The 11486-nt window shown below is 51.3% G+C and overlaps 1 protein-coding gene across 2 annotated transcripts in view; it reads left to right on the forward strand.

Moving 5' to 3' along the window:
• Positions 1 to 10960, forward strand: part of LOC118641841 (microtubule-associated serine/threonine-protein kinase 4-like) — a 333781-nt gene extending 322821 nt beyond the window's left edge. For both annotated transcript variants that reach the window (XM_036279434.1, XM_036279433.1), the window contains 3 exons: positions 3488 to 3624; positions 5557 to 5738; positions 6043 to 10960. In XM_036279434.1, coding sequence (XP_036135327.1) covers positions 3488 to 3624; positions 5557 to 5738; positions 6043 to 9911 — 4188 coding nt within the window. In that variant the 3' untranslated portion in view covers positions 9912 to 10960. The remainder of the gene's footprint in view (positions 1 to 3487; positions 3625 to 5556; positions 5739 to 6042) is intronic.
• The last annotated feature ends 526 nt before the right edge of the window (positions 10961 to 11486 follow it).

Raw genomic sequence — 11486 nt, forward strand, 5'->3', positions numbered from 1 at the left:
ATGTGAGAACAGCCTAGCTCAAGAGGTACGCCAGACCTGCTAATAATGTGGATCACCCAAGACAACTCATGCAGAGCAGACTGAGCGAAGAGATTGCATAGACCAGCTGCTGCTAGTGTGTTCCGTTCCGCCAGCTGAAAATAATTTCCCTCCCACCATGCACTAATCACACAAACAGTTTAAAGTAGAAGAGAACTAACTGAACATGTAACAGTCTGCTGTCCCCGTTTTTTGTTGTTAGTTTTAAACAAGTATCACAGAATTTCTCTGATAAGGGTTGCTCCTTCTCCAAAAGAATGTTTTGAGGATAAACGGACCCGGTTAGCCTCATTGTGCCAAGTTCAGGCAGCACTTGCTGTAGCCAATGGATCCACCAGGTGGCAGGCTTCCTGCTTTTCATATATTCTCTCAAGTTATCTTCAAGTCATTTATTGTTTTCGCAATCATTAATGTTTCTAACCACTTACTGATGCTCTGCATCTTTGAGTCTGTGTTTCCCTTAGGACATTATCTCTTGTTGTATGTCCGTAAGTCGCGTGAACTGTCCTCTGGAACACCCATAGTTAGAAACAAGGAAGAGCAACTGGGTTTGGGTTTTATAGGGAGAGGGGATATTTGTAGAGTCTGTGATGTGCTCTGGTTTAGCACCCCTGGTTGTAACTATTTTCTGACAGATGTTCAGCATTTACATTGTATTTATTTTGTACAATGGTTATGGTTTTTAAGTATCTCCTTAATTTCTTCTTGACAGTCTGTTGCTATGATTTTCCTCCTGTCAGTACCTGGTTCCTTCCCCAACACGTCCCTTCAAATATAAAGCATCACTCTGTTGGGAACAGGAGAGGTGGAGAGGTTCGGGGCCTGTCCTGCCCATAAAGATGGGCGATGGGGCTGAAGGGCGGGACAGCCAGGTGTGGGCTCTCCCACTGGGCGCGGTGGCCCCCGGGAAGGAAGAATCTGTGTCTCTGGATCTTTTTTCCTTATCTACAGTGTGAGGAAGGATAACAATCCTCCCCACCTCTCAGGGTTGTAAAAAAATAACCCTCATGACCTGGTTGTGAAAATGAATGAATATATGTGAAAAGTACTTTAATATTTATAACGTGCTTTTAAAATAGCAGGCGGCATTGTGAGCCTCTTGTAGATAGGGACGTAAAAGTGAGTGTTGATTATGTTAGACAAGGATAGATTGGAGTCAGACTCAGGTAGCCCGGAGGACAGCACACCCGGTGGTCGTCGTGGCCCTGTGTCTACCCCGTGCACGAATGTGGAGGAAGGTGGAAGGGATCAGCTCCACCTGCCGTGTTCATGCCCCTTCCCTCGCCTGAGGCACAGGACACGCCAGATTGTAGTGTGCTTTCACTCGGCTTGTGAGGAGGAAGACCCCGTTCAAGCAGCCTGCACTGGCATCCTTCCATACTTACAGGAATTCTCCGTTTAAATATAAATAGAATGTCAGTCTCTGTTATCAGATAAAAGTTGATTTTTAAAGTTCCGGCATTTGTTAATAGAACGTATACTTCTTTTGTAATGAAAAAAAATATATTTTTATCTCATTCAAGTTCAAATCCATTTCTGTAAAATATTTTTATAATTATGACATTAGGTACGGGATTATATATTCTTAAATATATAAAGAACTCTAAAGTCAGTAACAAAATATTAAGACTTTCAGATACTAACAAATCATTTCCTAAAGAAACACAAATGACTGAAATCAGCGAGACTGGAAGATTAAAACCTGATGTAACTTTTCCCTGTAAAATGAGTGATTTGTTCTGTGCTGATATTCAGTTCTGACCATCCTGTGGTAAGATAGGTAGCCGTGTGCTGCTGGCCAGAGTACAAATCGACACAGGTTTCTGGGAGAGTGGAGCAGCGTGGAGCAGCAGTCTGAAAAGTGCTGATGGACCCTTTAATTCAGTGATGAGTCCAATGACCCAATCTCAGTTCCCCCAATCTAAGGGAAATGTCAGAGGTTAGGGCAGTGACACGTAGACGAGGGTGTTTATGTCCGCTCTCGTAAGGATTGCAAAGTAGAAAACAATAGCAGTAGGGAAATAGCTAAATTTTGATCCACCCATCTGATGGTATATTATAATATAGCCCATTAAAAAAATATTCAATGATGAAGGGCAAGTTTTTCAAAGTTTTATAATATGAAATGAAAAACAACATGAAACTAAATATTAGATTAAGGTTAAAATATTTATGGAGTGTGTGTGTATATATATATGTATTTGTATTTGTATTTGTATTTGTATTTATATTTATATTTATATTTATATTTATATTTATATTTATATTTATATTTATACATGCCTGAGAAAATACCTGCAGGACAGGTACTGAAATATCAATGTTGGCTGAGTGGTTGACTTCTCAAGGATGGTTACTTTTTTATTTATACCTGACTGTTTTCTTCTTATAATGGCATCTATTACTTCCCAGACTGGAGGACGGAGTAGCTGTTAACATTGAAACAGTCTTCGTTTTTTTCAGTCTCCTGCCCCATCACACTAAATTCCTCTTGTCTTAGTACCACCGAGAGCTGAATTGCTGTGTCTTCCAGGCATGGGCTTTTTAAAGGGCCCTTCTCCTTATACTTCTCATCTTTTCAAGGTGATCAGGGCTCTCTGTGACTTTGAAAGGACATGTTTCTCCCTTGGTTATTAATAAATTCAAGAAGAGGTCATTGATGCCGTAGTGAAGGGCATCGGTCCTGCCCCCCTGCCCTGGGCACCCTTCAGCCTGGCTTGCGACTCCATTCTCAACTCTGTCCCCACGGCCTGCCCAGTAAGCCCCAGGCCCAGGACTGAGCGAGGGGCACAGGAACCTGCTGGAATGACCTTTCCAGACGTGACCTTGTTGAAAAGAGGCCGCTTCATGCTTACTGGCATAAACTTTCCAGTTCGGCAAGCTGACAGGTTTTATGGTGATAGAAAAGGAACCTCTAAAAATAATGGAAAAATAAAAGTCTCTTTCAATTCTATTACTCTTTGATTTCTAGGTCAAAGGAAAAACACAAAAATGAGCAAAAAGAAAAATAAATCAACCAAAGAGACAGCCCCTGGGCACATTATTTACACTTCATACATATGGATGAAGCTAACTGTTATTTATAGCACCTTTCCACATATCACACTGGGCCCTCGGAGGAGCCCCCAGGAGACAGGCGTGATTCCCCTGTTAGCACAGGAGTGGGTGCCGAAGCAGGAGAAGCAGCCTGCTCAGGTCCCAGAGCGTGGATTTGAACTCAGAGCAGAGCCTACTCTCTTAAAGAAACCTCACATTTTACTTCCACCCAGTTTGTATTCTCCAGGACCTCACTGCTTAAATGGTTTTGTTTTTTGGGTTTTTTTTGAAATGGAGGTCCTTTTTTGTGTGTGTCCTATGTATCTTTGTCTTTGACTCTCCTATCTCTGTTCTAATCTTGTTTTATTACAGCATTTCCCTTTACCACCACCTCATGTTTTATTTTTTATAGAGTGGGAATAAGGTGTCAATCACTACCACCCCGTTTGAAAACACATCCATCAAAACGGGACCAGCCAGGAGAAACAGCTATAAGAGCCGGATGGTGAGGCGGAGCAAGAAATCCAAGAAGAAGGAAAACCTGGAAAGGTCAGCTCCAGCGTGTTCTTGGCGGCTGAGTGGACAGCCAGCCATGTTGGAGGGGCGTCGCGCCCTGCTCCATGCAGATGATTATGCACGAGTGCTACGATGCTGTGGTTCCCATATATTTAGACCAGAAAGTTCATATGCACAACAGCCTTATTTTTCACAGTGAAAGGCTTACGTAGTTACACTGTAGAAGAATTCAGATACTTTATCTCACATGTGGGAACTGTGAAAAGCCCTGTGGTGTCTCTTAAGCCTCCAGACTTCATTTCATGTGAGTCGGATTTGAGGAAGTGGACCTTCAAGCAGTTCTTGACATCAAGGCTCCATTTCATAATATTCTTTACCTTATCTCAAAACAGTCGGTGTTTTTTAAATGCCAGATATTCTGAAATAACTATATCTTAGAAGCATCCCAATAAGCCTAGAAATAAAAGGGCTTTGTTTTCCGGACTGAAGATCCAGCTCGGCCACCTTGGGGTGTGGGGACACGGCGAGCATCTCTGCGCCGTGTGCAGGACCCTGGCACGATGCAGAGCACGGTCCTGGTTCCTGGTGGGGACGTTTCCTGCCAGGAGCGGTCTGGGGGCCCCTGCCTGATGCTGGGCGCCTCTCACCCACGCGACGCGGATGCGTCTGCTCACATGAAGAGGATTTCTGAGGATAGAAATGTTGGGGGGAATGTAAAAGGAATGCTTCTCAACTCCAGGGAAGACAGAGTTAGACAATAAAGGAAATAGAATTATGCTTTACATGGCCCCACTGTGAGCACTATTCATAACATGGAGAAAACACCAGTCTCTTTTTTAACCCAAAAGTTTTGTTGAGCTTTATTAGGAGGAATAAAAAAGGGGAGTATATTTGATCAGAAGGTGGAAGGGGGGTATATAAGAGTTTAATTCTCATCTTCTCTGGTAGTACATGGACAATTTCTGAAACTGAAAAACTAAGAAGTAATGTAAGCACATTACCTAGCAACGTGCAGGCAGAGCGGGAAGAAACACTCCTGGTCTCTGGAGAGTGAGCCAAAAAAGGCAGGGGAGGGGAGTTGTCATTTTTCATTACAAGTTTATAAAACCGTTTGGCTTTTTCACCCAAGTGCATGTATTGCTTTTATGAAAATTACACACACATTCTGAGATTCTTCTTTTTTCATGTGTGCTTTATATTTAGTGTGCGCTGTGAGTTGTACAGAGCACACTGCTTGGAGGGTGTTTAAACGTCCTGCCTTTGCCCGTGGGGTGGGCGGGTGTGCGGGATGGAAGGGAACTGGGCCACCTGCAGGTCTGAGCCCGGGTGCTGGGCCTTCTGCTCCAGGATGTGCCTGCTGAGCCCTGAGCACACTTTGCTCCTGCTGCGGCGTGACCCCTGCTGCCCGCGGGTATGACAGGCTTCAGTTCACCTTTCTCGGCTCCTCTACGAAGTGTACAGCCTGCATTAGGGTATTCAGGGCCCCAGAGTGGAATGAGCCCAGCAAACAGCCCCTCTTAGACAGAGCCTCTGCCCAGCGTCGCCACTGAGGAATCTGTATCCGGGATGATTTTTCTTCCGGAGATTTACTTGGTATTGTCTCTTAATGAAATTGTGTCAATATGTGGTGTCAGTATCTGGGGGTACATACTCAGAAGTCTTCAGGCAAAGCACACCCTCCTCATAAACCTGACAAATAAATGAATATATACTTTAATATACTTTTAAAAAAATTTCCCAGCTCTTCTTCTATGTCTGAAATTCAGAGAGCTCCCCTTGTATCTATGTTCCTCTCTAAGTCATAAGAAGAGTCACAATGGAGCAGTGGGGTCCTGCTCCTTTCAAGGATCTGCTGTCACATGGCTGTCTCCGGCACAGAGGGGTGCACGGAACTCAGGAATTGGGGGGGGGCAAGAGCGGCTCCCAACAGAGAATCTGACCCATTTCCTCTTGTTTCCACTCTAGGAGGAGATCCCTTTTCAAAAAACTAGCCAAGCAGCCTTCTCCTTTACTTCACACCAGCCGAAGTTTCTCCTGCTTGAACCGATCACTGTCCTCGGGGGAGAGCCTCCCGGGGTCCCCCACCCACAGTCTGTCTCCCCGATCTCCCACGCCCAGCTATCGGTCCACCCCTGACTTCCCATCTGGTGAGTGAGCCTCCTGGCCAGGAGAGCAAGGGGGAGGGGAGAGGAAGTCAGTCACCATCTCAGATCCTGAGACACGAGGATTACTGGAGGTCATAAGATGGGGCTATTCAGACCATTAAATTAGACAGGAAGTGCTGGGTTAACGCTCAGTGTCGGGAGGGTGATCCAGAAAGCATTCATTCATGCACACTGGCTGTTGCGATCATCCTGACCTGGACCTGACCTTACCTGAAGCAGTTTGGGCTGGAGGGTGGAGAACAGAGGGCAGGTGGCCGCTGCTCACAGTGTTGTTTTCTGTCCCCAGGAACTAACTCCTCGCAGAGCAGCTCCCCAAGTTCTAGTGCTCCCAACTCCCCAGCGGGGTCAGGACACATCCGACCCAGCACTCTCCACGGTCTGGCCCCCAAACTCAGTGGGCAGCGGTACCGGTCCGGGAGGCGCAAGTCAGCGGGCAGCATCCCACTGTCCCCCCTGGCCCGGACACCCTCTCCGACTCCGCAGCCCACGTCTCCTCAGCGGTCTCCGTCGCCTCTGCTGGGACACTCACTTGGCAATTCTAAGATTACTCAAGCCTTTCCCAGCAAAATGCACTCCCCTCCCACCATCGTCAGACACATCGTGAGGCCCAAGAGCGCGGAGCCCCCGCGGTCGCCCCTGCTCAAGCGCGTGCAGTCGGAGGAGAAGCTCTCTCCCTCCTACAGCAGCGACAAGAAGCACCTGTGCTCCCGCAAGCACAGCCTGGAGGTGACCCAGGAGGAGGTGCAGCGGGAACAGCCGCAGCGGGAGGTGACCCTGCAGAGCCTGGAGGAGAACACCTGTGACGCCCCGGCCCTCAGCCGGGCCAGGCCGGTGGAGCAAGGCTGCCTGAAGCGCCCGGTCTCCCGGAAGCTGGGAAGGCAGGAGTCTGTGGACGACCTGGACCGGGAGAAGCTGAAGACCAAGGTGGTGGTGAAGAAACCCGACGGCCTCCCGGAGAAACAAGACTCCCACCAGAAACCCCACGGACTTGCTAGTGACTTGGAAAACCACTCTGCCTTGAGGCTGGAAGAGAGAGAGAAGAAAATATATCCAAAGGTTTTAGAAAGGTCAACCCATTTTGAAAGCAAAGCAGCCGCACCGGAGGCGCAGGCCCTGGGCAGCCTGCTGAAGGGCGCCCTTCACAAGCGGGCCAGCGAGGGCGCGGCCGCCGACGGGGTGGCGGCTGCCTGTGGCCAGGCGCCCGGGGAGCTCGGCCAGGGCCCCTGTGACTTCAAACACGCCTCTGCTCCCAGCATCCTTCAAGATGGTCTCTGTCACTCCGCAGACAGGCCCGTCTCCGGGAAGGGGGACAGTGTGGAGAAGGCTCCCCCGGCCAAGGAGTGTCTCCGGTGTGAAAAGTTAGATGGCAAGCTGGCCAACATCGATTACCTCCGAAAGAAAATGTCAGTCGAAGACAAAGATGACAACGTCTGTCCTGTGCTCAAGCCCAAGATGACCCCTAGTGCCCATGAATGCCTGCCAGGAAACGCAGTCCGGCCCGTGAGTGGGCAGCAGGAGACGGCGCCCACCTCTGAGAGCCGAGCGTTCATCAGCAGCGCCCACGTGGCTCCGATGAGCGGCGTGTCCTTCGTCCCGCTCAAGGCCTTAGCTGGCCGGGTGGACGGCGGAGCAGAGAAGCCGGGCTTGGTTGCTTCTGAGTCACCTGTCCGGAAGAGCCCCTCTGAGTATAAGCTGGAAGGTAGGTCTGTGTCATGTCTGAAGCCAATTGAGGGCACTCTGGACATTGCGCTCCTGTCTGGACCCCAGGCCCCCAAGACCGAGCTGCCTTCCCCAGCATCCACACAGAGCCCCAGCCCAGGCAGCGGGCCCTCTGTGCCGCCCGCTCTCCCCAGCAACAGGGGGAAGAAGGGTGACCCCGCTACTCAGAAGGAGCCTTCCCCTGCTGGCTTCAAGGTGAACAAATCCTGCGTGCTCGAGCCTCGGTTCCTGCCACCCAGCCGGGGTCTCCAGGGTGCACCATCCGCTCCCCTGCCCGACCCAGAGCTGAAGCAGGACAGGAAAGTTGCCCATGCTACCAGGAGCCTGGCCACATACGTGGAGAACGACCCCCAGCGGAGAGAGGGCAACCCCAGCAAACACCAAGGCCCGAGCCCCGACGCGAGATGCCTGCCCTTGCTGGGGCAGAATGCCCAGGGCGCCCACCCGGCCAGGCCCCACGGCCCGCTCCCACCGGAAGTCGCCCCCTCCCGGGACAAGCTGAGTGGGAGGGAATCGCTGGAAAAGGGCCCTTCCGCAGCCAGAACTGAGCCGTCTGCTGCCAGGGCGAATGTCCGCAGAGACCCCTCCATGGAGCTGTGTCCTCCAGAAGCTGCTAAACCCGGTGACAACAGGAACCTCTCCTCTGTGGGGAGGGCCCGCCCGGACCTCCATGCACAGACCCAGGCCGTGGAGAAAGCGTGGGGGCCTTGTGGGAAGACAAACCACAGAGATGGCCGAGATGAGGCCAGGCCGCCGGCCAGAGAGGACTCCTCTTCACACTCAGTGGGGACCCCTTGTGAGAGGGAGCTGGGCAAGGGGAGGAGTGGCCTGGAACCCAAGGCGGACGCCCCTCCGGCCCGGCGCGCCCTGCCGCCCCCCGAGAGTGGGAGGAGTGAAAAGCTCTCCAGTTTCCCTGCTCTGCAGAAAGAAGCCTCCAAGGAACCAGAAAGGAAAGAACAGCTGCAACAGCGTCCCAGCGGTGGCTCTCAGCCCCCACCGGTTACCAAAGAACTGCCCAGCCTGGCAGCTCGGCAGCACTGGGGCACCCCCAGCCTCTCTTCAGGCAGAGAGCTGGGCAGCAAACCCTGTGCGGCAGAGCCCAGCCTGGGCCTCCAGGACCCACCCAAGCCCACTGCTGGGCACAGCGAAAGCAGTGGCCACAAGCCCAGGCCTGGCCTTGACCCTCCGAAGTCCAAGCACACAGACAGGCCCCTCTCCTCGCAGAAGCTGAGCGTCGGGGCTGCAGTGGTCAGAGAGCCTGGCACACAGGCCCCCGGTGGCCCCAGCCGAGAGGGAAAGGGCAGCAGTAAGGACGTGTTGGATGCACCCCCTGCCCTCCCAGGCCCCCAGAACACAGCCAGCAATGTGATCTGCCAGGGAGGCGGTGGGCCCTCAGGCTCCCTGCTTCCCAAAGGGGGTCCTCTGGACACCAAGCTGAAGCCCCCCGATGGTGGGCACGTCCCAGAGATGCGGGAGAAGCCTGTGCACCTGCCACGGCAGGGACACCCAGGGCTGAGTGAGTCTGTGGACCAGAAACTTCCCACTGTCAGTGAAAAGCTAGACCTGTCTCCAAAGCACCCCAAACCATCCACTGTGAAAGATGGCCCCCTGCCATGCAGACAGACAGACAAGAGCCCTAGCCCCTTGGCCACGGCCACAGATAGGAAGTCTGAAGGGAAGAAATACACGGAAGCACTTTATGTTCCGGCGGACGGCGGGAAGCCGGAGGACAGCTGGTCTCTGGCACATGGTGAGGCCAGGCCGAGGGGCACAGAGAGGCCGGCAGCAGCCCTGGGGAAGGGCTTGTCAGAGGCCAAGGGGAAAGGGCTTGGTCCCCAGAAGCCACCAACGGAGGCAGGCAAGCCCGGCGGCATGAAATGGTCCCCCTCAGCCATCGGGCAGAGTTCGTTTCGGTCCACTGCCCTCCTGGAGACGTCTCTGGGCGGCTCTGCCAGCTTTCCTGAAGCCAGACCAGGAGTTCGAGAGGCCCCCACAGCCAGCGGCGACCCCTCTCCTGCCCAGGCCGGTGGAGCCACCGCTGAGCCCGCAGCTCCCAGCCACCGGGACCAGAGGAAACCCCCATCTGGGGGCGACGGTGGAGCTCAGATGACAAAGAGTGACTCCTTTCCATCCTTCCGGAGCCCCACCGTCACCATGGAGTTACACCACCCCAACCCAAACGGGGCAGGGGGAGCCGGTCCCCGGGACAGGGCCCCCTCGGTAACGGCCAGCACAGGAGAAACCAAAGGGAAAGAGCCTGCCCCGGCCCAGCCTCCTCAGACTAGGAAACAGAACGTGGGCAGAGAGGGCGCCAAGCCGTCCCCTGCTCCCAGCTCTGACCGCCCCGTCGCCCTTTCTTCTGAGAAGGACTTCGTGGTCCGGCAGAGGCGGGGGAAGGAGGGTTTTCGGAGCAGCCCTCACAAGAAGGCCTCCTAATGGGGCAGCCCCAGCGGCACAGGGGGACCCCGCCTGAATGTGTCACTGCGTCCTGACTACCTTCGAAACCAGCACTGCGGGAATTGCCAGGCAGGGCCTGGGGCCGCGCTGCAGGAGGGGGAGAGAGAGAAAGAGGAAAGAAAGAGGGACCTCTTCCAAATGCCTTCCCAGTTCTAACCGGTAAAACTGTTACCAGATAGTGTTTGTACGAGAAAAATAAACACCTTTACAGTTGAGGGTTGTTGAGGGTATTTCTCTGTAAATATCTGGCAATGTGTTTGGTTTGGGATGTAGAGTCTACACCTTGCTGCTCATTGCATCATTTACTACAGCTTTAAAAAAAAAAAAAAGTAAGATTTTTGCTTTACCACGTATTATAATGTAGTAATGAAGCAAAATGGTTAAAACCGATGTATGTGAAAGTATGGAGACACCCATATTCGTGTATATACACACCCACACACATGTTTTGGTCTGTGGTTTGACTATTTTAAGACTACATTTTTTCTAAGTTAAAACACCCAGAGTAGAGAGAAAGATGCAAGAAATCCTTGGATACAGTAGCTGGTGAGTTTTTATGTGTCTTTTTAACCAGAGATTTGGGTAGTACTGTATCTGGCTACCTGTGTTTCCAGATCTAACGCCAGAAGTACTCTAATTGCTGCACCTGGAATCCTCCTCCGCTAGGAATGGCCCGCACACGTGGGCTCGCCGTGTCCATCTCACGGTCATCCTAATGAACCTTTCGCTCCTGCGTCCCCCGCCCGCAAGGCCGGCTGTCCTCGTCGGGGGCTGTGTCGTCGGCTCTCCACCCTCGGTCGAGCGGGGCCTCTAAACACACGTGGTCTTTCTGTCTGTGCTCCTGCTTTTTCTTCGTTTCATGCTCTTAAACTCAGGCCTTTCTGCTGTGAGCCGCTAGTCTGAGAAGCACACCTGCGATAGTCCAGCACCAGCTCTGCTCTGAACACAAAAGGAACAGGACTCGCTGCACACACACCTGCTAGTACTTAGCTTGAGTAACAAGCGTCAGGCACTGGAAGAGGTTTTAAATTGGCTTTTTTTTTTTTTTTTTTTTTTGAGGAAAAGGAGGGGAGTTAGATTTTGGCATCACAGCATATATATTAAGGAATAATCAGGACATCAGATACCCTGTAATACATATCTGGGGCCTTATGTTGTAGATGACGCTTGCTGTTTTTAGCAAGTTCCTGGGTTTCACATTCATTTCTGACGCATCGGGTAGCTCCATCCATTCCATAACATGACCTCTTATTTGTATGCAAAAAAAAAAAAAAAAAGACTGTATTAATAAAGAGCAGCATTTTTATAACAAAAAGACCCGTTGGAGCTATTTGGTGCTTGAATGTGACTGTCCTTTTTACTTTTGCTAAGCCTTATTTAAATTTTGTACACCACAGAATATGTAGAATTTATCCAATCATTTTAGTGCTGAAGGGGTTTTTTGTTTGTTTTTCTGTTGCAGTTTTCCTGGTGGTTTGTTTTGTATGGCAAGACGGCACTTGCTGACATAAATACTAAGGCACTAATACTAAGAGAAAATACACACAGATAAGT

The sequence above is a fragment of the Molossus molossus genome, unplaced genomic scaffold (genome assembly GCF_014108415.1).
Source record: "Molossus molossus isolate mMolMol1 unplaced genomic scaffold, mMolMol1.p scaffold_m16_p_3, whole genome shotgun sequence".
Taxonomy (NCBI): Eukaryota; Metazoa; Chordata; class Mammalia; order Chiroptera; family Molossidae; genus Molossus; species Molossus molossus.